Source organism: Myxocyprinus asiaticus, chromosome 26 (genome assembly GCF_019703515.2).
Source record: "Myxocyprinus asiaticus isolate MX2 ecotype Aquarium Trade chromosome 26, UBuf_Myxa_2, whole genome shotgun sequence".
Lineage (NCBI taxonomy): Eukaryota > Metazoa > Chordata > Actinopteri > Cypriniformes > Catostomidae > Myxocyprinus > Myxocyprinus asiaticus.
The window spans coordinates 32927002-32953742 of NC_059369.1; the positions used below are offsets into that span (position 1 = coordinate 32927002).

Sequence of the window (26741 nt, forward strand, 5' to 3'; positions counted from 1 at the left end):
ACAATGCAAAAATAATTTTCTTAAGTATTTTGTCTTAATGTTAATTATTTTTTTAAAGATAAATTTACTTGAGTAGCAGAATTGTATAAGATAATAAGGACTGTTTTCAGAGATCTTGAAATAAGCTTATAGCCTATATTTCTTACCCCCTTTTTTTTTTAGCAATTTTTTTTTTCTTGTTTTAAGAACGAACTTCACAAAATTGTGTTACATATATCTGTAAAACAAGAAAAAAAAAAAAACAAACAAAAAAAAAATTTACCAAATGGATAAGAGAAGTAAACTTAATTCAGGATATATTTACTTAAAAAAAAAAAAAGTCTTATTATCTTACACAATATTCTTAAAGGAATATTACGGGTTCAATACAAGTTAAGCTCAATCGTCATCATTTGTGGCATAATGTTGATTACCACAAAAAATTGTTTTGACTCGTCCCTCCTTTTCTTTAAAAAAAAAAAAAAAAGCAAAACTTGAGGTTACATTGAGGCACTTACAATGAGAGTGAATGAGGCAAAATTTGTAAGGGTTAAAGGCAAAAAAGCGAAGCTGTGAAATTTAATAAGGCACTTACATTAATTCTTCTGTTTAAAATGTGGGTATTATTTGAGATATAAAGTGTAAATATTGTTTTTTTGTTTTAGTTTTAGAGTTTACTGCATAACATAATTTTTTTTAAAGTAAATTAGGGACAAGTCCAAATGTATTTTTTGTAGTAATCAAAATTATGCCACAAATGCTGTTGATTGAATTTTTCTTGTATTGAATCAGTACTATTCCTTTAAGAAAGGGAAATGGGCTCAATATAAATATAAATAAAAAAAGTGGCGAAAGACCCAATAATAAATCAAAAAGGGACGTTGAGGTTTCCTCTGTTCTACATGTGGTTGAGGTCTATTTGTAGTTCACTAATTCCTCAGCAAATCAGCAATTCTCTTGTCTGCATCTCTTACACCACAAACTTGATGGAGCAATCACAGACATTAATTTCCACAACACATACTGACCTATACAGAATGTAAAATTTGTGCGTTCATCTGTATTCGTGTGTGTATTGTTTTCAGAGTGAATCGGGTGTGTGACCTGGCTTCTGCTCAACTTGTTTGAGTCCAAACTGCCTCATATGGTGGATGCTCTATCTCAGTGCCTTGTCAGAGTATGAGTCCAAACTTCCATCAGGGAGCAGTACAGCAGATGGCATCATCTCACTGAACTCTTTCCCTCTCGCTGGGGGCAAAATCACCAGTATGTTTCATTGCAAACTGCAGATAGTGTTGCCGTTGTACTAAATTGAATTATTCATTCATTATTTGGATTAATAATTAACAACTTTGTGAAATGATATCACATCAGTTTTTTAACATGAGTTGGCATTAAAGACCCCATGAAATGGCTTGACGTGTGCGGTTCCCTTTCAATTCAGTTCACTCGTCATCGCGGTAAACGCTTTTGGGGAATTCCTTCTCCGACAACTTAGTTGAAGCCCTTGTACAATAACACCAATCCTGAGACTGGCAATGGTGTTTGAAAGTTTCAGAGTTTTCTTCCTTCAAGACCGACATCGTCTCGTCTTGAACAGCCCTCTCATCGCTGTCGACGGACACCCTCCAGCAGATAGGACTTCCTTGCAGATGCAGACAGGATGAATCATCGCCTGTACCACTCAGCGCATGCAGTGAGAAGACTCACCCCTCCCCTGCAGTGTTCCAGTGAAGATTCTCTCCGCTTCGCCATCAAAGACGCTTCTCGGTGAACAGGTTCTTCACTTCAGACACTCGCCGTTGAACAACGCAGCGCTTCAGTGAGACACCCCCGCTTCCCAAAGCGTTCCAGCAGGAGATATTGTATCCTTTTCATATATATACATATTAATATGTTGATGTGTCACATAAAGAGCCGCTTGCTTGCAACGTGTCTTTTGCGAGCGACACATCCCGCCGTCAGATGAACATGAGAGCTGCATACGCTGCCTGGGCCTCGCCAACGCCGAAGCTGCTCCCATAGAGATTGGCTGCCCTCACTGCGAGGGCATGAGTCTCTGGACGCTCCTCTCAAAGATCGCCCTTGTTCTGAGGGATGATCCCACCTCCCATGCCCTCCCACCTCTATCGGAGCGCATGGCCATATCGCATTGGTGGTTCTGACATTGGAGATGATGTCATGTCCCTCGCAGCATCAAATATGAGCGAGTGGTCCACGGAGGATGTCGCTGTCCCATCCCCCAGTGAGGGTGAGGAGCGTTAACATGCCACTGATAAGAGCTGATTCGCATCCCCTCGTGGGTGGTTGAAAAGCTTTGTTTACAGTGGTCCCCTCCAGTCGAGCCAGAAATATCTCACCTGGATGAGTGGTCCTGCAGTCCAGCTGCCATCACAAAACCAACGCCACTCTTTCTGGAGGTCTGGCTTGCGTGTTAACTCACCTCATTAAGTGTTGGCCTTAGAGTCAGAGAATCGTGGTTCAAAACCAGCCATCGACTCAAGCTGATACTTGCCATGACAGAGTCATGGATGTGACACGAAATTTCATGGTTGCCTCAAGATGGCACTGCGGGTCACAAAAAGTCACCGGTGACTAATGACTCACCTCTGTATTTCAGATCAGCACCCGGCGGAGAACCCCTCCCCCGCTGCTCCGGCTCCGCCAAAGACAGCTGAGCCATCGAATAGTTTCTGTGTTGTGTTCAAATAGAGAATATTCTCACAAGAATCAGAAATGCGCTCAGTGCGAGACGCCACATTCATACGCTGCTCATCCTTGCCGGGTATGCCGGGATGACAGACAAATTTCTTTCTATGTGTTTTGTTCTTAAACAATGTTATCGCACAATAGAGAAAGTGCTGGTTGCATTTCTGCGCACTGCACATATTCGACAAGCACACATTTACATGCTGTTTACTTCCCCTAATTTCCGAAGTTCGCTGGGAGATTGCATGTGTGTTGTTTCTGTGTGATGATTTTCTCGCATAATGAAGAAAGCACTGGTTGCGTCTGCTCGCGCTGCACATGCCCCACGCACGCATTTACATGCTGTTCACTTCCCCTCCTCGCTGGAATTCGCTGGGAGATTATGTGTGTGTTATTTTTGTGTGGTGATTTTCGCACACGATAGAGAAAGCAGTGGTTGTGTCTGCTCGTGCTGCACATGCTCAACATGCACATTTACACACTGTTCACTTCCCCTCCTTGCCGGAGTTCGCTGGGAGATTGCATGCGTATTATTTCTGTGTGATGATTTTCACATAAACTTCTCACACAATAGAGAAAGTGATTGTTGCATCTGCTCATGCTGCACCGGCTTAAGATGCAGCCAATATCTTCTGTTCCGGAGTAAGACGGCGGGCTTCGGCCCATTTTAGATCCGAGACGATTGATTCACACGCTCGCAAAGCGCCCATTCAAAACAGTATCTCAAAAAAATATCTTACCGCGCATCCATCCTCGGGCTGTTTTGCGTCAATTGATCTAAAGAATGCACGTGTACTTTCATGTATGAGTTGATCTCAGGCTGTTTTAAGATTTGCATTTGAGGGATCAGCTTATTAATTCAGAGTCCTTTCCTTGGCTGTCCACACTGTCGAAGTGTATCGATGCAGTGCTCACTCCGTTGAAGCTGAGCGGCATGTGCATTTTGGACTACCTCTATTATGGGCTATTATTAGCCTGATCAGAGGCTCTGTTGTGCGAGCACGGGAATTTACTACTCTGAGACCCAGGCTGTACAAATGGCAATGTCAAACTGGGCGAAAAACATTCGCCATCGCATTGTTAGGTCTTTAACATGAGACCTCTCCAACTCTGGCATCATGCCTGGCGCCAGGGGCGCATGCACATTGGCATAACTCGCCACTGTCTGGCTGCTCTTGCACCTTGGAAAGCTCCAACCTTTTAACAGCATCATGCTGGGTCAGGTCTTCTGGCAAAAGGTGGTAATCACGGATGCGTTCAGTGCAGGGTGAGGCGCACTGTGCTGCGGGCAACCAACCTTCACCCCCTAGCACTTCAGTCATCTGGAAATACTAGCTGTCTCTTAGCCTTGAAGGCTTTGCATTCCAAGGTAGCGAATTACCTTGTTCTGATTCGATCAGACAACATGACAGTGGTAGCTTACATAAATGCCGTGCCTCACTGGGGTGAATGTCCTTCTGCAAGCTACATCGCTGTCCATGAGACGCCTCTATGCGCTAAGTGGCATGTGTTTACAAATTGGTGCTCTTCATGTGGTGAACACTCAGTGAACTGCTCCATAGCTGAGATCCTTACATTCCTCCAAGATCAGCTGGATGCGGATCTCACCACATCGACGCTTCGGTAGCAATTATGTCGGCATACCACGATCCGGAGGCTGGCTCCTCCATAGACGGACATGTTCTATTTTTCAGTTCCTCAAGGGAGCGAGGCTCCTAAACCCCCTCGCCCTGCTACAGTCCCAGCTTGGGATTTAAACCTGATGCTGAAGGTGCTCACGAGCCCCCCCATTCGAATCATTGGAATTTGTTGTTGCATGTGCTTTTTCTAAGACCGCACTCCTATTGGCTCTGGCCTCAGTTAAACAGGTGGGTGATATGCAAACACTGTTGGTTGACAGCTCATGCCTGGTATTTCTTTCAAAAGTTACCGTCAACCCAGAAAAGCTATGTTCTATCTAGCTAGGTTCTATCCACACCCTTCAGGGCTCAGGTGGTCCACCTACAAGCCTTCTTTCCCCCACCCTTTAATTCGGATGAGGAGCAGTTGATGCATTTTTTTATTATGCCCAGTTCGGGCATTACACTTGTAGGTGGAGCGCACCCGCCAGTTTAGGCTGTCGGATGAGCTCTTTATTTGTTATGGAGGACACACACAATAAGCATGTCCATCTCCAAGCAAAGGTTCTCTCACTGGATTATTGATGCGAGTGCCCTCGCTTAAGTATCATAGGGCATGAGTTGCCCTATTGGTGTGAAAGCACATTTAACTATAGACATGGTCTCTTCATGGGCATGGACAAATGGTGTGTCCTTGCAGTACATATGTTTTTCAGTAGATTGGCCGTCACAAACACTACGTGGCGTCAATCTCTTTCAAGTCCACTCCTCTAGAGTGCTTATTGTTCCAACTCTCAGCAGGTGAGTCCAGGCACTTTTATTACGGGCGGGCTACCTGACATATGTATATTTTGATACAGCCCCCTGTATATAGGCTGTTGAAATTACCTCCCTTAGAAGTCACAAGAACTTCCAATAAGGAATTAATTTCCTTTCCCAACCTTTGGTTGTGAAGGGGTTACATTTATATTGTGTGTATTTATATGTTTCATATAGATTCCCAGGCTGAGATTAACTTCCATCTGGTTTTCACCATGTGGGGTTATTCATTAATTCATACACTTGAAGACATGTCTTTAAGTCACCGTCCTGTAGGCCTGTGACTTCCTATTCTTCTCAGGAGTTTAAACCTCAGGGGGTATGATGTCACGTAGTGCGGCATGATGGGACTCCCCAAAAGTGTTTACCGCAATGTCGAGTGAACTAAATTGAAAGGGAACGTCTCCAGTTACACATGTAACCTTGGTTCCCTGTGATGAATGGAACAAGGCTTTGCAAAATCTAGCCGCATTACTACTTCAGAGTTTTGAGGTTCGAGTGGTGCACTCTTGTCCTTCAGTCAGAAAATTCTGAAGAAATGGTGTTTGCGCACCCGCTTATATAGGCCAACTGCGCACCTAAAGGGGCGGAGCTCAAACACCATTGCCAATCTCAAGATTGACGTTATTGTACAAGGGCTTCAACTAAGTTGTTGAAGGAATTCCCCAAAAGCATTTACCGCAATGTCTCGTTCCCTTCATCTCAGGGAACCGAGGTTACATGTGTAACCAGAGATGTTTTCTTTCCTGTGTTTAGTGTATTTCCTTTTGAAACAGGAAGTTGGGGTGGGACATATTGAAGAGCATGTCCATTTTTTAAAAGAAAATGGGCAATAAACTTTAATCCATAGTGTTTATGCCCAAACCATAAACCATGATTTATTACTTTCTATTGCTAGCAGTGTCAGGTGGGAAGGGAAGGGACATTCTCATTCTAGAGAACATTTTATTGAAGAAAAATCTGGATACGCCCGTGAGTACAAGAGCCATCAGTAGTTTTTATTTTAGCCAACTTTTAGGAGAACACTAGCTTATAGAGCCTCATAGCTATAAGACAGGAAGAGAGAAACTAAAAGCTACAAATCTCCATTTTGATTTTATGTAGCACAATACGATGCATGATTGCGAGATTTGCTCACACGTACAGAGATCTTTGTCTTCCTGATAGTTTACGCTCCGTTGGATGGCTGGTATTCTAGATCAGCACTTCCTTGTACAGAAGCGTACTGTTTTGCCACATCCTCCCTAGAAACTCATTGCATATTTTGAAGCACTGAGTGGTTGATTACAGCTTTGTGGTGTCAGAAGTAAATTCCTGTATGAAAAACACAGCCAATGCGTAATGAATGAATCTCAGATAATTTGTCATGTGCATCTAATTATGTGTGTCATGTGTGAAGTAGTCTTTAGAAAAAGGAGAACAGGCACTAAAATGGTAAGACCTAGCTGAATTTGCCAGTTCCAATCTTATTGGCTGGATGCCAACAACAAAACGTACCTCCCTACCCTAAACCTTAAACCTGAACCTAACCGATGGTGCCATAAAAAGTAAATTTGACACGAAAAATGCAATTGCTGAATCATCCATGGTATTTTGTGTTGCTTTGAACTTTTGGATCATGTGTCAGCTCGCATGATCTGCAAGACACATATCTTGGTCCTTTGCATCGCAAGTCCAATGTGCCATCAGTTAAGCTACCGCGCAATTTGATTGTGCTTGTAAACGTAGTTGCTTATGCAATGCAAAAGTTAAATAGTATCGGCTAAGAAGTCATGCGCTTTATTAAAAAGTGTTTAGATGTCATAAGATAGCATTGTGTGAGGAACAGGGCTAAAAGAAAGTGTTCATGAAATAGTAATCTGCTGTTTTACTCTTTAGGTAATAAAAGTCATTGTTGTTTCGCCTCATGTTCATTTCACCAAGAAATAATTTTGAATAATGATTTTGTAGGTATAGCAACTGGATTCTATGAGACCATGTTGCTTTTGAGATATAACTGATTTGCCAAAGTTTTCTAGGCTAGTGGCATCAAATCTTTGAAAGATATTCTGTTTTGCCTATGAGGAGAATTCCACTTCTTTTTCTGTATTATGTTTGTGAAATAATAGTTATTAATTACTTTTCTGATGGACAGAAATTCTGATAACAAATGCTACACACATTTTCCAAATGTTTTTCAGCGTTTTCTACCGTGTTTGAGTTTTGAGTTGGTTGTGGTCACTTTACATCTCTGTCAGAAAATCTCTTTCTATCTTGCCAAAATGAGACGCAAAGTGGACCAGACTTTATGCCGGTAATCACAAGTATGGATATATAACACTAGTCTTTGGGTGTGTAGTTGTGTGTGAATTTATTATTACGTATGACTGGAGGACCGCTTGTCCTCTGTCTATAAGCATTCTTTGACTCATGTTCCCTCAGAGTGGAGAACAGTGGGATAGAAATAAATTAATGGAAGAGAGAGAATGAAAATGTATTCCACCATTCTCATCCTGTGATCCCTTTGCCCTCCATCTCTTCTCACAGGGTGACCCGCCTCACTTGGAATTTCTGTTTATTGACCAGCTTTATATAAGGTCTTTTAAGGAGAATTTTAAGCTTATTGAAAAGAGATTAGTATTTAAATGAATCCTCTAATGGTTTTCTCTTTTTTTTTTATTGCACAGCTCGCCATTGTAGAGGACTACGCGGACCCTTTCGATGCAGCGGATCAGGCTGGTGGCACTCAGACAGTCACAGAAAAGCCAACGGAGAATGACGGCTACATGGAGCCATACGAGGCCCAAAAAATGATGGCTGGTAAGACGATGGTGTTTTCTTGTTGAAGTTTGTACATCATCTAGTCTTGTGTTTTGCAGTTTGATGATTGTGAACTCCAAAGTGTCTTTTGGTAGAATATAATGAACCATGATAATGCATCTGGGCCTGTTTAAATATGTGTGCACCAGGCCCATGGGATCTTGCTCAGTTTATGCTTAATAATCCCTCTGAAATCACACACAGTCTATTCTGATGCTCTTGCTGTTAGAAATGACTTTTATAGTTCTGTTCAGTCATGACATCAATTTGTAGGCCAACCCGGAAAGGCTTGTTCACCATGGGTTTCCTCAGGAATTTCTTATGGGTTTTTTAGAATAGCAGCTTTCGATATTTGAGGTATATAATGTCTGTGGTTAAAATTACTTGGAGACATTCCCATTTTGATCTACATCATAAATTACACACAGTCACACCTCAAACTAAATTTAGAAATTGTTGTGTGATCTAAAAACGTTAAAAGTTGCTAACAAGTTGCTTCATGAAGACTTGAACTAGCTCAAGGATGTAAGTTTAAGTACTTGGTAAATTTGACAACCATTGTACTGTAGGCCTTATTTAGCAACTTGATAGCAGTTTACATGTTTAAAGCACACAGTGGTTTCATAATTGATGTTTGAGGTATGACTGTGTGTAATTTATGTTGTAGAGCAAATTGAGAAAATCTCTCTTCAAGTAAAGCTAACCACAGACATCATTGTACTCAAATATCGAAAACCACTATTCTCAAAACCCATTAGAAATTCCAGAGGGAACCCATAGCTTGAAAACGCTAATTCTCTTCTGGGGCTTAGGACTGCAAACTGAACAGCTATTTGAATTGTTCTTCAGTCACTGAAATCCTGGAAACGTGTTGTTTAATTTGCTCTTTTTTTTAAATTTAATTTTCTGTTTAGTTCACTGAACAGAAATATAACAATCAATAAGATCCTGCACTTTGCACTGGCTTTCCTTTTATCATGTGAAACAGCTGCTCAGAGCTTCTGTTTACATTAAATTCATGGGTTTATGGCAGCAATTAGCCTTGCGTGAGCGGACTAGTGCTGAAGGAAATCAACTCACCTGTCTGAATGAAGACAGCAGCCATATGTGAGCTGTCTGCAGTCCTGTAAATTCATTCTGAGAACCACAAGAAACAATCTGCATATGTCAAGGTCTGTGCTTATGTGCCCATGTACAAGGGCACACACACACAGGCACTTTCACAGTCATACTTACTGTAGTTCTCAGTAAGTCTCATAATGTAGGTGATGATAATTTTGTCAGGAAAGAATTTTCAAATAGCTCTTTGCAGTAATAGGTAGGGATACCTGGATCGGTATCGGCTCTGATACTGAAGCTTTTAGACGGATCGGGTATCGGTCCGACGAGCCCGATCCAAATCCAATACTGTGTGTTAATAATGTACGTTACTGTCAAGCTCCAAAAATGACATAAAAGAACCATAAAAACACCCATTAAAGCAGTTCATATGACTCGTACATTTTATTCAAAGCCACTTGAAGATGTGCGATAGCTCTGTGAATCACAAAAGGCTGTGTTTAATAAGTAAATATATAGGATGCGCAGTGCCAGCGAGTTAGTGAATAGTGCTGCTCTGTTGACAAACTCGCGCACAGACTGGTGATGCATTCGTGGCTATTTGAGCGCTACTCAAGAACAGCACCTCAGATGTAGATGCTCGATAGTTCGGTTCACTTATAATATGCATTTAGAACGGCACCGGAGGTGCATTTTACTAGAATTTGAATAAGAAGCGAATTAAACTACTGTGTATTTAAAATTAAAAGTCAATAATAATAATATTAATAACTATTTTTATTATTATTATTATTATTATTATTATCATCATTAGTATTTGTTTACAATTTATAACAATATTTAAGTTGAATGGGTTAAAAAAAAAATAACTGTGTCAATGAAAAGTTGATTGATGTCTTACAACTAAATTGAACAAAAAAGAGATCTGAATCCTTTAAAGTCCAGATGCAAGTTGAAACATTTAAAAAAAAAAAAAAAAAAAAAAAAAGAGGCAAAAATAAAACACTGGTTTCTTTTCTACTGAAGACTTGAAGACTGGAATTACTGTTAATTTTGATACTACATTATTCAGTATAGTAGTTAATAATAAAGTGTTTATTAATAAGCTATACATTTATATTGAAATAATGTGTAGTTAGAGGTTTGTGTTTCTTTACATATTAAAGAGTACTCCCAATTAGTTCCACACAATATTGTAAAGATCTGCTAAACTGATTATGAAAAAAACAACAACACTGGTATCGGCTTGGGATCGGTATCGGCCGATACTGAGATTTCAGATATCGGAATCGGAAGAGAAAAAGTGGTATCGGTGCATACCTAGTAATATGTTTTGAAGAGAAACTTTCTATATTCTTTGACTCCAATGTGCTGTAATATTGGAGAGGCAGTCTGCCATTGATTCACTGCAGTCTGGTGTTGTTAGTAGGGTTGAACTGAATTAATCTGCAACCAGACAATGAAGATGCAGGATAAAAGATGTTTCTAAGAGGAATTTGACCCCTTGTACACAAGGTGACAGTGTTGCCTCGCAAAAGTATTCTGCACCTAAAACCCCCTTTAGGGGCTGTTCACATCAAATGCGTTTTTGCGTCAGTCCACGTGTTTTTCAAATTTTTTATGTAAACATGCGCTAGACTGAGGTTTTTGAACCTAGCGCAGCATTTTTTAGCTGCCATGTCAAGTAAAAAAATAAAAAAATAAAAAAAAACTTTTACTGTTAAAAACATGTTTGTAGTGCTGTCTAGCTTTTTTAGCGCAAGGATACGTTCTATCTGAAAGCCCCTTACTCGTGATAAAATCATTATAACTTGAGACTATTTGCTTTCATAGACAGTGACAACAGCAGTATGATAAAAGGCATCAATGTTCAATAAATATAGTTACATTTATTAATAATCAGAATAAACCATTCTTCTATAAGTAATACAGTTCCTACAGTTGCAATGAGCAGGTGTGCAAGTCTGCATTTTACAACAGCTTTAAACGTGGCTCATCCAATCAAAATGTTGTAATGTGAATATGCATGCACTGACACAAATCTAGGCCTACCTAGTGCTAAGATTTATAGTTGGCTTCTGTGTAGCTTGGAAGCTAGTTGAACTGGTGTTAGGCTTCATAGCTTTTGCTATATTGTATATTTTGCATGGCATCCAGGACTGGGACTATTGCTTTTTATTATAAATGCTACATTGGCTGTCCGTCTGTCTGTTTGTCCTTCCCTCACTCTCTGTCATTTTCACACATGCCCTTTACTCCACTTTTTTTCTGTGGTTTTTTTCTCACCTCTTCCTTTGCCCATGTTCAGTCTCTGGTGAATATTAAACTTTAATGCAGCTTTTCTTAAAGCACTTCACTTTTCTCAACAAGGCAAAGCCACATAGTGGTTAAATGTTGAGGTCAAACCCCTGTGTCACTGTGAAAATTGTGCATGTGTGGTCAAATTTGTAGTGTCATGGAATTTTCTGGTTTACTGTAGCTCTGTGATGAAATAACACAAATAGCAGTATTAGAATTATTCAGTGACCAAAAAGTGTTAAACAAATCTTATACTTTATCTTCTTCAAAGTAGCCACAATTTGCCTTGAATGCAGCTCTATGCAAAGAAATACATACTGGTAAAATGTATAGTTGTCTTTTAAGCATAAGCCTCAATATCAAAAGGATATTAAGATCACGAGAAACATAAATTCAGTTCAAGTGTGTCCAAACTTTTGACTGGTAGTGTATATGAAACAGGACCAGAGTGACCCTGCACTGTTTTTGATGTTGGCTCTGTGTCAGCTTCTGTCTCTTTCTCTCAGTTTGAAGAGATCAACTTCACAGTTTAATCATTGACTTAATCTGATACTGAGCGCAAACACTATGATCATTGTAGCTCTGTTTTTTTTTTTTTTTTACTTTTGGGCTGGACCACAAAAACCTTGTTCATACTTTTTCAACTGTATTTGACAAGAACCAGAGGAACTCAAGTCTTGTAAATGATCTCTGGGCCTAATATCTCAGAGTGATGTCTTACTGCATGTCATTACCTCCGAGCAGGACAGTTGGGCAGTTTTTTATTTGGACTCCATCCTACCTTCGTGTTTTTTTTCCTTCCTGTCTTTTTTTTAAATTTTTATTATTATTTATTCATCTTTTCAACGAAGCCATCTGTCCTGTCACAAAACTCATAGGGAAAACAAAATAATACATACAAATATCTTGGACATGCTTCTTGGACTTCTATACAGATATGGAGACAAAACTGGCATTTTATTGGCTCATCGCATGCATTTCTAATGGCTGCGAATATAAAGTTTATGCACACTGAAATGTGTAATTTTGTTGTATTTTGACATTTTACACCTGATACTGAGCAAACTGTATGCTGTGTGTGTGTGTGTGCGCGCGTGTTTTATCTTTTGAAAATTGTGATCAGTGTTGTGCATGCAAAACATGCATATAACAGTGTTGCATGTTCACCCTATATTTGATGTTTTTGTAATTCTCATTATTCTCAAAAATGATTCTCATTACTGTAATACAGAATCATCCTGTGCAGACACAATGATTTAAATAAAATCAGCATTAATAAAAGGCTAAACAACAAATCAATTTAGAATAAATGCATCAGGTTGTTTATACATTACCATCATTTTTCATAGTATACTACTGAAAATATTGTATCCTGATACAGTATTATATCTGTATTGTATATTATGAAATACTTTAAAATAAAGCATGGTAGGCGGTTTAATTATCATCAAAATATTTTGCAGTGTAAAAAACAATGCGGTCTTAATGGAAGGAATGTAGAGAGGGAGGGAGAGAGGGAGGGAGAGATTGTCTTTGTATATTGTATGGAATGTGTTGGTGATTCCCCTGCCATTCTTTTGAGCACTGCTCTTGTCACATGCATATAAACACAATTACATCACATCAGGTCAGTATGTGTGAGAGTTAACAGAGGTTTGCTATAGATATTATACGGTAAGTGTTATAACTTGCAAACATAAGTGAGCCACTTTACCTTCCTTTCTCTTTCTTTCACTCTTTCTTATGCACAAAACTAACTCAGATGCTTTCACTTGGATTGCTGTATGTGTTTAAACTTGTCTAAAACTTGCAGGAAGGCAAGGCTGTTGTGACCTGTCAGCCTGAAACCGACTTGTTGTGTGTCTTTTGTGTAAAACACTCGTACATCACTTTCCCACAATCTCCAAGGTCTTCCGTGTTACGCAAAGTCACTCGTAAACATTCTGATCAAACTTTACACAACCATACTCAATGTGAATGTGAAACAGACAAAAACAGTTGAGCAGAGCAAATGGACAGGAAACTCAACAGGTCTTTCAGGTTCATTGAAGGTAGTGTGTCCTATCATGCAGTGTTTGTATTTGCCTCTAGTGAATTGATGATGTAGAGAGCATATTTCAGAAAAATATTGGTCCCTTCACTCTTAGGCCTGTGATTGGTCCAGCACTCAGTTCAGTTCACCTCCACCATGTTCAGCAGTAAAGATTCTCACACTGAACTTCTGCTGACTCATTTGTTTCTTTTTACTCCCACAATATTTCACCACTTTGGCTTAAAAGTGTTTAGGAATGTAATGTCATTTTGAATTATGTGTATCCCTTGTGTCAATGCAGTACCAATATGCATCTAAAAACAAAATTGCATTTATTTTAAAGATAGCACAAGCATTCGGTATTTTTGAAGCACAGCATTTCACTAAAAGTTTGTTAAGTTTGGAATCATAATGGAATAGATACATTGTTTAAAATGAAGTATTTGGACACATACTGTATTTGGATTTCTGGTTATCAAACTTAGTGGAACATATGCATTGGTAATAGGCAGGGTTGGGGAGTAATGGAATACATGTAACGAGATTACATATTTAAAATACAAAATATAAGTAACTGTATTCCACTACAGTTACAGTTTAAATCATTGGTAATTAGAATACAGTTACATTCAAAAAGTATTTTGATTACTGAAGAGATTACTTTGCATTTTATTGTCATTTGTTTCATTTAATATTTAGTCCTTTCAGATGGAAAACATTTATACATATAAAGGATGTGATCCAAAGTGCATTTGAACAGTGGTGAAACACTTTCTTATGATGTGTTACATTCATACGAGCAGACAGAGATGTAAGTTTGAAGTAAGTTTGGAGCAGAAGAAGTGGAAATAAACCTTGTGTAAATTGTCAGCTTTATGCTAAGCTAAAATGCTATTTCTAGACATTTTACATGCACATTTTACCAGGCACGATCATATTTTTTTTATCAAGATTTTATGTTCGATCATAACTACTTTTTTTCTAGTTTCTTGATAATATTTTTTGTATTGTTTTCCTGTAAAAATATCTAAAAATCCTTAAAACAAGATCAATTTGATTTATCTTGTTTTAGAAACAACACTGCATAAGATATTTAGGTTTTTCAGAGAATGTTTTTTTAACATGTGTATTTTGTCTTATTGTACTGGCAGTGTTTTTATAGTCAAAACAAGTGAAAAAAATCTACCAGTGCTGAAGAAATAATCCAAAGTATTTAGAATACGTTACTGACCTTGAGTAATCTAATGGAATACATTACAAATTACATTTTAAAGCTTGTATTCTGTAATCTGTAGTGGAATACATTTAAAAAGTAACCCTCCCAACCCTGGTAACAGGGATGTGCGGAACGACTAATTTCACTGATGTTTAAATGAAAATTTTGTCGACTAGTCTAAAAGAAACCAACCTTCAGAAAACAGTAAAAAAAAAAATGTTTATGCGAACCATTTAAAATACTTAATCTATTCCAAATCCGACGCTAAATTCCACTGAAAAACCCAGCCTGTTCTAAGCGGAATTCACCAAGTAAAAGTTACGTAACATTTTAAAACAATCAGGACATTGTTGAAAATAATTAACAGGTAGGCAAAGCCAAATCTACGAGAGAAAAAAATGCACTGAAGGTTGCGTGCATTGATCTAATATGACAGCTGTTCGGTAAAGCACAGTTACGATGTAAAAAAAATAAATTAGCTATAGGATAGAAAAAAATAGGCCTGTGATGTAGCCTACAATAAACATAATGAATTCTAAACATGATGTGCACACAGAATAAAAGATAGTTGAACCTGTTAAGCATTCGGCACCTCGTTGAAAATAGCCTTCATCCCTAATCAGCAGAGTTAAAAAATGGCATACCTAGCCTAAAACAGTCATTTTCTAGGCTACTTACTCAAAAGAAAAGAAATATATATATATATATATATATATATATATATATATATATATTATATAAAAATATTTGTCACCTATCCTGCACTTGAAAAACCCTGCACAGCAGAAAAATAACGTACAAGCATGCACAGATTTAAAGAAGACTCAAATGTAAAAACATCCATAGGGACGTTCACGTTTGGAAATCCGATTACCGCACCACCAAAGTGATTTCATAACTACTTTGCTGAGTTTGCTTGTCTAGCGAGAGGACATTTTCCTGCGCGTGCCACAAGTGAGAGAGGGAAGAAGCATGTGCAGCCTGAGGTGAAATTAAACTTTGTATCTGCTCCAGATATCCTCTTTTTTTTTTAAATAATAGTTGTATTATTAATTCTCTTTAAAAAAAAAATTACATTAATATGACTTATATTAATATAAATTAAGCGCAGCCTCTGTAAATATATAAAGCCAAACATAAATGTTTAAAAATGTTGATCAGTTTAATGTGGGAAAATATTAACCGACTAGTAATTCCAGTGTCAACTTGCAGCATCAGAACAGTTTGGTGGACTAGTCTCGCACATCCCTAATTGGTAATATGATGAGCTATACCTGGCTACTCTGCTAGGAAGTACTCTGTTGACCTTGCGACCAGTTGGCAGTTGGTTAACAGTAATTGCTGGTAGGTTAAAAGTTTCTGTTAAATGATTAAATGTAAATAAAGTAAAACAATGCAATTGCAAAAATGGCTAAACATGTGTTAGGCTTAATATCATTTGTTTGCAGATGACACTTGAGTTGATATTTTGTTTTTTATGCAATGACATTCCTACATTTTTAAGTGTGCCTTAAGTATCCAAACAGGTTTGAGGGCCACTGTACAGTATGTTTACAATTGCGTTTTATTCTGAGATGTGGCATGGCAGCGAGCACCGCGGTGTAGGGCCGGGTATCGATACAGATTTCCAGATTTGCTGTGATTCTGATTCACAAGCTCTCGATTTGATTCCTATCACAATCAAATTTCATTAGATTCTGATTCATCATGTGTATATTTCAGCTATAATATCCATTAGAGCTGGGTATCGCCATCCACCTCACTATAAGATTCGTATTGCTATGCAAATATGATCAATGTCATGATTCAATATACCTCGAAACATGATGGTATCATACTGTTCACTCTCTCGTGATTGAAACTGTGCCAACCGTGTGAATATTGTATCAGCACATGTCCATTTTGCTTACATATGTAAGAAATTCTCTCTCAGCTAATGCTGGAAATTGTACAGGGAACCTTCTGACCTGGAATATTGCGAAGAAAAAAAAACCCCTGTAAAATTAACAACAGGGCCCAAACTATCCAGTTTGATTGCTATTTATTTAACAGATATCTTTATAATAAACACAACCGAAACTGAAGTAAACTCAAAAGAAAAAAGATCAGTCTTGGGATTTTAAGAATTGTTCAAATGAAGATTGCGATTAATCGGAAAATCTATATTTTTCAAATTGATACCAAAATGTTGGGCCATAGTGTTAATGCAAGAAACACAGGTTCAAATCCAGCCTGCAACATGTCCCGATCCTATTACCCCTTCTCTTTCCTGTCACTCTGATATATTTATCCTAAAAAAGTCAAAAAGCCCAATAAAACCACACAACTCACTAAACTGTTGCAATTTTAATTGTTGCAGCAAGTCAGTGGCTTTATAGAGGGGAAACACCATGATGCTGAAATCCTCATTTTTATAACTAAAGCCCCAAAAAGTTGTTCTGAAGCTGGTTTAATGAGATCAGAGTGGGCGATTTTTCTTTTCTCTGAGCGCCGTGTGTCCTGTGCCCTCCAGATGTGTCCCTCATACAGAGATCTTTTATTAATCCACTCACTCATACCCCCTCATTCCACAACACACACTCATTTCACGTACTCTCCTCTTTTCCCCTTTTTACGTCACTTTCAAAACAATAAAAAAGTTTAGATTTTCCCTGCTTTTTGCCCTCAAACAAGTTACTGCATGTTCTAGAATATTCCAAGACAGCACGTTTAGCCAAAATCATGAAAAAGGCTTGAGACATACAGACATCATTCTTAGAGAGAGAAAGTGAGGGGTGCTACTCTCGTTCCGTTTAGTTAGCTGTGAAAGTATTTGGGAATGATGACACATTTCCTTTGTACCCCAGATTGAGGAAGTGTTAACACTAATGTTCCTAGAGCTTGTTCAGGATACGGCCTCTTGTGTATGATCAGCATAGCGTTTCGCCAGGCAATGAGTCTTGAAGCAGATAGTAGGCGTAAGTGAGTGTCGGTGGATGATGTGTATTAAGCGTCAGAAGCAGTAGGTCACTATCAACCCTCCCACTCATTGAGTGATATATTGCTCCCTTAATGTAACAACCACATGAGTGCTAAGGGATACAGGGCCCTGAAAGAATTTTTAGGGACTGCATGTGTACTCAAGCACTCTGATGCATACTTAAAGAAACACATAAGGAAAATGTTTTATGTTTTCCTGTTAGGGGTGGGTAAAAATACAGATTTTCAGATTAATCGCAATCCTCATTTGAACGATATCGATATCAATTCTTATCGATTTTTTACTCTCCACTTCAATAAGAGAAAATCACAAGCATTTGCAACCAAATTTCATGCTATACAACTAAAATGTGTATACTTAGCTGGTAAATGTTTCGATTTTATTCTAAACAGTCATTTAATTCTAATTGTGCATGGCACAGATGAGATAAAGCCATTTGAGTCTCTCTCATTGGCCCACACTCATTTACGGAAGCTCTTTATAGAAATACTGGATTTGTTAAAGAGTCAGTACCAAATTTACCACGTGTTCACCGAATCAATGTAAATACTTGTAAAAAGTACAAATTAAACAATAAAAATTTTGCAAAAAATAATAAATGAATAAAATATCTTATTTATTGATTGAATGCATGGATTTGTTAATTTTTAAAAAGCCAAAATGATGAAAAAGTAACCAAATCTAATTAGTAAAATTTATATTTTCATATTGTACCTAGTTTGAAGGTCCCCTGTATAATAAACAGCATTAGCTGAGAGAATATTTCTTTCATATGTAAGCAAAAGGGACAATTATATCTAAAATATACCCATATGAATCAATATCAATTTTATTCGAAATCAGAATCGAATTGGGAAATCTGTATCAATTCCCAGCTTTATTTCCTGTATATAGGTGTTAAATTGGTACTTTGGAGGTCAGGTGAAAATGAATTATCGATTGAGAATTAAATAAAAGGTCTACAGTACATGCACATAACCCTTACATTAATTTAGAATGAGGTGGTCCAGTGGTATTAAAACTGTTTTTAATTTGTTGAGTCCCGGTTCAAAAACTTTTCATGGTTACAAATTATTATTATTATTTTTATTTATTTTTTCATCAAGCAAAACTGTAACTGTGTATCAGTGGTTATAAATTAAGAATGGATGCGTTTGGTTGCATTTTATTGAGTGAATACACTGGAATGGAGAGTGGCCTGATCTTGGTGAATGCCTGTGTCACCATGGCAGGATCCGCCAATGACTAGAGGGATAGATAATACTTGATTGAAATTGAATACTTTAATACTTTTTTTATTTAATGAGTACTTTGTTTAATTGGAATCTAAATGTGTCTATTGGAGTGCATAAAACCAGCTGTGGTTAAATAATTGTAATTGTCTCGAGTGGCTTGTTGCTTTTACAAAATGGGCGGAAAAGCAATATGATAAAAGACACCAATGTTCAATAAATAATTACATTGATTAATAATATTAATAGGAATAAACAGTTTCTCTGCCATTTGACATGGTTCATTACCCTAACTGTATAATTTGTAAATCTAATCAGAATAGAATACATACAGGGATCCAGACTAAAAAAAATGACTTAGGAGCCGTTGGTTCCTAAACTGAAACATTAAGGAGCCAAATGGCTGTTTTTAGTAGCCACATCACAGATTTTCTCGAGTTAGATTGCTGATCAGAAACAAGATAGAAAGCCAAAGAAAAGGAAGTCAGCTGATAACCCATTCATCGAAGGTTTAATAAACAGGATATAAATAGTTGAGAAGTTTGCATTCCCTTTTGTCTCATAAATTAATAATTTATACAAATATAACAGATCATTTTTTTTAAATTTTTTTTAGTACTGCTCTTCAGAATCTACATTACAGATATTACATAAAGTATAGTATGCAAATAATAGTGTGTTGTCTTCTTGAGCATCAATGAATGTTGCACCTTGTGTAATAGTTATGAATCCCTCAATTGTCCTGAGTGTCAAAAGCTTGATTTTATATATATATATATATATATATATATATATATTTATACATACAGTAATTTTAATTGTTTTAAAATATTGCCTTAGTCTTTCTTTACTATTACCGGATGGCCCCAGGCAGTAAGACTGCAAGAGTGCAAATTGAATGAAATCCCAGATGCAGTTTATCCTGCTACTCCAATCCCAATCAATAATTACCAGAAAAAAGAAAAAAAAAAAAAAGTGGTACACAATTCGGGACTTTTAATTGTAAAGAAGCCCGAAATACACGTGGGACTCTTATTTTGAAATATCTGCACTCCCAGTTGTGAGCTCACTGATGGCTGATTCGCTGAGAAAGTGAATCTGATTTAACCTGCTAACCTAAGCTCCTGAGTTCAAACCCTCAGTTCTTTTTGGGTGATTCATGAAAAAGATCCGGTTCAAAAGAGTAATTTGTTCACGACTCTCTCGCTCTGGGTTTGTTGTTGCATGCGGTGCAGTGAGCTCGTTAGAAACAGAATGGGTGTAAAGCGACTTGAGACACACTGGTGCGCGCTCTAAAAATGTATTCAGTAACTCAAAAAATGATATCTGACGAAACCGTATATGAACGAACACAACCCGACTGTCGCCAGTGGCAACTAGATTTTAAATTATTGTTGCAATCAATTATTTTTGGTCGCATTTGCGACCATTTTAGTCGCAGTCTGGAGCCCTGACATAGATTTTCTATTGAATGCATTAAGTCTTCATAGGTGCATCCTTGAGTAGGTTATAATTAATTTAAAGTGGTTACAATTATTTATAAAAATATGTAATGGATTGCAATTTGTTATGAATACATTTAGAATACTGGACATTAAGTATACCTTCATAATTTATTATGTATACAGGCAACATAGAAAGTTATCATTTCTCTCTGCTATACTTATTACAGTTTCTATGTATGGCGATGGATATAATTACAAGACCAATCTCAAGATTATGAAGCAAGCATGAAAATGCACAAATAGGCACAGAAGAAACCCTATTCAAGGTGGTGAAGTATGTCTATAGTGGGCTGTGGTGTGGGCTGATTCCTGAGATACCCATCTACTATGTCTGATGGGCATCAGTGTGGGCTGACCCCCCACCTGGACTTCTGGAGCAGGTGCCAAGTATGGATGGCCTGGCAGAAGCGAAACCCATTCTTAATGCCTGAGCAGTCAGAGACTGTTAGAGTTAGTGTGTGTACGTCTGTGAGACTGAATTCTGTTTGGTTAATGACTCTATTAATATCTGTCATGTTGGCCGTTGAGTGAGACTGACTTTTTTTGTGTGTGTGGAAAGCATAAACTCATTTTTGTCCTTTAAACCTTCTTTCCTTCCTGTCCTCCTCCTTTCCCAACTTCCTTCCTTTTTTTACTCCTCTGAAGCAGTGAAACGTTGAAAAGTTGACTGTTAGAAGCAGCCTGACACAGGCACACCAGACTGTTAGCTTTTATCTGATGGCTGTATCCAGCTGACCTTATCAGTTCAGTCACCCATCTCACTACGTTACATTAGTGGAACAAAGGAAAGGATATGGGGAAAGGAGGAGAACAGCGGGCCTTTATGTCAATTTCAGAGATGCTTTCCAGTAAAATTATCCAGCTAATTATTGTCTAAATTTAGAAATGTATCTAGCACTGAAATTACAGATCCATTCTGTTATGTTGTAAATGGGTGAGAAGGTTTAGAAATCTACTTTGAAACTTTGAAGCTACTATGAAACTATAACTAGTAACATGCCAAGCCACACGTGGCTCATAATTTAGTCAAACCACATTCAAGCTACTCTTTTGAAAAAGTAATTACTTACACTACAAGTTTCTAACAAAAGTGGCTTACTTGAAGCAATTTAAGGGGGCAAGATCTTGTAGTTAAATAGACCATTTCAAGGACATAAACAATAACAAAGGATTAGAACACTACTGTGTAATTCTGTCCTGTAGCATTTCCGGTAGCATCATTTTTATAACCCAGAACAGTCAAAACAAAATGACTAGTACGTACTCTTCGAATAGGTGGAACAAATAAGGTGTATGCAAAAACTGTAAGTAAACACTGAGATGTCATTACCAGATCCTTTAAATAAGACTCCGAGTCAAAATCTTTTCTCAAATGACATCAATAGTTTACCTGCAGTGACTTATCCAGACGTGTACCATTATCTCATTGACACTGAGCACGTCTATGCAAGAGAGGGTAAAGTGACAATAAGGTTAAGAAAAATCGAACTTACCCTCTGGGGTCGACGGACGCGCCGGCGCGTCCTGCTGGATTTTTTCCTCATAACAGCGGAAACAACTTACACTTATATTTTAAGACATCATTAGAGACTATAAAGGGTCTACTTTTATTTGTGTACACTCACAATAACAACAAAACCTTGTGCTTTTGTAAAATAAAGAAAATAAACAGGGTGGGCTTTCAGCTGTCTCTGTCTCCGTGAGCATCTTTCTGAAACGCGTCATAAAAATGAACTGAAACTCCACGAATACTTATCAGACAAACATGAAACATATGTCTAAAGAAAGCTTAAAATGTCTACTTTTAAATAAAACAATTAAAATTTAAAACAAATATTCTCCTTTAATGTAATCTGTATGAAACAAAGCGATGTACAGTTTCTCCTGGCTCAGCTAATTATCGCTAATGTGATCACAGCCACATGCAGAGTGCGCTATTCATACGGTAATGTACTGAGGCAATCTGTGCAAATGGTAAACGCCCCTGACAATGTCTTAAAAAGCAAGGTCATCATCAGATTCATTCACTTTCCTGCGCGTTTGGAAGATGGCATGCTACACAGTTGAGGAAGAGTTCACATTTTCCTCAGAAGAAGAGCGGGACTCCGATGAACATTTGCATTTTGAAGAGCGACTTGATCCAGCCTAGTATACAATTTCGGATGAGTAAGTCTTTACTTACATTAGTTGACATGCTATTTTATATAAACACGTACATATTTTACTAGTTGGACTATTTCCAGACTTGCCAGCCAGGATTCAGAGTACTGAAATTTGAAATACAGTATGTCCTAATAGGCAAGTTTTAGTTACATTTAAATGTTGTTTCGGCTAAAGCAGGTATTTAAATTGTATGCTGTATGATATAAATATGATATGTAATATGATATAAAAAGTAATGATGCTGAAAATTCAGCTTTGATCACAGGAATAATTTGCATTTTACAATATATTCAAATAGAAAAGTTATTTTAAATTGTAAAAATATTTCACAATATCACTGTTTTTGCTGTATTTTGGATCAAATAAATGCAGCTTTGGTGAGACTAAAAGATATTTCTTTTAAAAACATTTTAAAATCTTACCGATCTAAAACTTTTAAACGTTAGTGTAGGTCTAAAGTTTTTAAGTAAAGTCTTTATGTAAAGAAAATGTATAGTCAGATTACTTCTTTTAACTTAAACTTGATTTTATGAATAAGCTACAAACAATACATTCAATCATTAAGTCTCCTCACATTCATTCTCTCTCAGGGGAGGGGTCTTTGTCTCCTCAGGTGTGAATCACATCAATATTCTTGATCATCCACGCCTCCTCGCATATGGCCTTTCTAACACTAAAAGTGTCTTTTTCATATCATTTTGTAGCAAAAACTATAGGCTACAAGATCCAGTTCTCAAAAATCTTGTGAACAAATGTTTAGTATGTGTTATATGGCCTTATTTCAGTGACTTACAATTTTTGTTTTTTCAAAAAACATGCATAAATGTTATTTTCTCAAAAATACAAACATGTACATACATGTTGCTCACATATTATTGTAGCCCAGTTTGTGCTGAATACAGTGTTATCAGACTTTAGCCATTAATATGTTTTTAAGCAACTGAAAAAAGCACAAATGTCAAGACATGTCAAAACTTCTCAAGGGCCCAAAACACCCTCAGACCCCAGAGTTAACTAGCCAGCCAGACTCTACCTATCAAATGTAGAATTAGTTGGCAAGAATTTAGTTCACCGACCAGAGATAAGATGTGTGTTGTTGCATATCCTACACTTGTTGAAACATATCCATCTGCCTTGCTTCACTGCTGCACATTTGTTTTTTGTTTTTTTTTGGCAATCTAAACACTTTCATTTCTGTTAGTTCCAGGTATACAGGGAGCATCCAACCACTGAACAACATAGTCAAAATTTTAATGAGGACATTTTATGACAATCGCATTCGCGTTACTAACGTTAATCGGGTTAAAGTCACTCTGAATGCCTCCTGCTGTTGTTTTGAATGAGTTTGACAGCTAACCGGAAATGTTGAAGGAACAAAGACGTCACCTCTCAGACCAATGAATATCTTTATGAAATGGTCTAGGGCATGAGGTTATAAAATGTATGTAATAAATCAGGGCAGAAAAATAAATCACTGAAACAAGGAGGATCACAGAAAAAGCTTAATCAGTTAATTTTTATTTTTTTTTTTTTAGCTAGTTGAAGTTAATCATTTCCATTGCAGGGCACTGAGCATGCTTTTCAAATTCTGTATTCTTGAAAAATTATATTAATATTTATTGGGGAAAAAAAGCCAATTACTGAAAAAGCTGCATAATTTATATAAACAAACAAATAAAAAATAAAAATGAAAACAGCTGTATGGAAATGAGGGCAAAATGAAGTCAAGTTAGTAGCATTGCTGATTTAGGTTAGTCACTGGTCAACAAAGAAACTGAGACTATTTAGCAGAGACTGGCCACTTCTATTAAAATGAATGAGAGAAATTGGAATGCCCAACCAAGGAGCTCTAGCACCCAGTGGTCAGTGGATGTTGAAAGGAAGTCCTGCCTTGCAGGTAAAATAGCCAGTCACATTTTAGATACAATCATAGCCTGTCAATCAACTCGAGAACGCGCATTCGCTTTAGCTATAAAAGCGGGTAAAGTTGTGTGTGTGTGTGTGTGTGTGTGTGTGTGTGTTTTTTTTAAGCTTAATATGAGGTAAAGAAGCACAGTTTATGATACCAGTATTGTCAAATTTGATTGCTAATTTTAAATATGTTCTTTAATCGTAACCTTGACCAACCGTTTTTGAGATTTCAGTCTTTCCACCTTTCAGATAAATTGGAGCTGCTCTGTCATGACTGGAATTACAGCCTCCTGAGAGCGTTCCAAAGATGGCCATCAGTGGACTGAATTGCTCGAAAGACTTTGATGGAAATGAGAGATGCTAGATGCTAAATGCTAATAGGGTTAGGACAGGGCTGTTGAGAAGACTGTGGGCATTGGGCTATTCCTTCAGCCTGACCAACCCATTATAGTCCACGCTCGGGGATCTTCTGGTCTTCACAGGGCTCTGACAGACAAATAAACCTGCTTCCACTTTAATCTTAATGCACACAGACCATTAATGTGAACCTCTCTCTTCAGTCAAGAGAAACAATAAAAAAAATTGGAAAATAAAGGATTATATAGTTGAGGTTATATTTCAGTTAGACACTTTTCATTAATGAAATACAATCACCTGTGATGCATAAATGTGATAAGAATAGTCTCAATAGATTCTAGAACTTCTGCAATCATGAATTTTTGTTAACTCCTGTAACATTCTATAAGTAATCTGTTGTTCTTGGAGGAAAAAAAAAAGACTAGAAAACTCTAATTTAATTAAACTCTATAAACTCTAATAAACTCTTTAAACTCTAATTTAATTAGACTTTTAATTTGAATTTTTTTTAAATTTAATATCCCTGACATTTATCATCATGAATTACCATACCATAGAATTCTTTAGTTTTATATAATGCTGATTTATAAATACCACTGACTAACCATAAATAAAACCCTATCCCTACACCTAAACAAAAGTGTAAAAAAAAAAAATATATATATATATATAAATAAAATATATAAAATATATATATATACAGGTGCATCTCAATAAATTAGAATGTCATGGAAAAGTTCATTTATTTCAGTAATTCAACACAAATTGTGAAACTCGTGTATTAAATAAATTCAGTGCACACAGACTGAAGTAGTTTAAGTCTTTGGTTCTTTTAATTGTGATGATTTTGGCTCACATTTAACAAAAACCCACCAATTCACTATCTCAAAAAATTAGAATACATCATAAGACCAATAAAAAAAACATTTTTAGTGAATTGTTGGCCTTCTGGAAAGTATGTTCATTTACTGTATATGTACTCAATACTTGGTAGGGGCTCCTTTTGCTTTAATTACTGCCTCAATTCGGCGTGGCATGGAGGTGATCAGTTTGTGGCACTGCTGAGATGGTATGGAAGCCCAGGTTTCTTTGACAGTGGCCTTCAGCTCATCTGTATTTTTTGGTCTCTTGTTTCTCATTTTCCTCTTGACAATACCCCATAGATTCTCTATGGGGTTCAGGTCTGGTGAGTTTGCTGGCCAGTCAAGCACACCAACACCATGGTCATTTAACCAACTTTTGGTGCTTTTGGCAGTGTGGGCAGGTGCCAAATCCTGCTGGAAAATGAAATCAGCATCTTTAAAAAAGCTGGTCAGCAGAAGGAAGCATGAAGTGCTCCAAAATGTCTTGGTAAACGGGTGCAGTGACTTTGGTTTTCAAAAAACACAATGGACCAACACCAGCAGATGACATTGCACCCCAAATCATCACAGACTGTGGAAACTTAACACTGGACTTCAAGCAACTTGGGCTATGAGCTTCTCCACCCTTCCTCCAGACTCTAGGACCTTGGTTTCCAAATGAAATACAAAACTTGCTCTCATCTGAAAAGAGGACTTTGGAACACTGGGCAACAGTCCAGTTTTTCTTCTCCTTAGCCCAGGTAAGACGCCTCTGATGTTGTCTGTGGTTCAGGAGTGGCTTAACAAGAGGAATACGACAACTGTAGCCAAATTTCTTGATATGTCTGTGTGTGGTTGATGCCTTGACCCCAGCCTCAGTCCATTCCTTGTGAAGTTCACCCAAAATCTTGAATCGATTTTGCTTGACAATCCTCATAAGGCTGCGGTTCTCTCGGTTGGTTGTGCATCTTTTTCTTCCACACTTTTTCCTTCCACTCAACTTTCTGTTTACATGCTTGGATACAGCCCTCTGTGCACAGCCAGCTTCTTTGGCAATGAATGTTTGTGGCTTACCCTCCTTGTGAAGGGTGTCAATGATTGTCTTCTGGACAACTGTCAGTTCAGCAGTCTTCCCCATGATTGTGTAGCCTAGTGAACCAAACTGAGAGACCATTTTGAAGGCTCAGGAAACCTTTGCAGGTGTTTTGAGTTGATTAGCTG

The 26741-nt window shown here is 37.5% G+C and overlaps 1 protein-coding gene across 4 annotated transcripts in view; it reads left to right on the forward strand.

Annotated features, from left to right (window-relative positions):
• LOC127417178 (SH2 domain-containing adapter protein F-like) overlaps positions 1-26741 on the forward strand; it is a 222590-nt gene that overhangs the window by 38899 nt on the left and 156950 nt on the right. For all 4 annotated transcript variants that reach the window (XM_051656995.1, XM_051656993.1, XM_051656994.1 and 1 more), the window contains exon 2: positions 7793-7925. In XM_051656995.1, coding sequence (XP_051512955.1) covers positions 7793-7925 — 133 coding nt within the window. The remainder of the gene's footprint in view (positions 1-7792; positions 7926-26741) is intronic.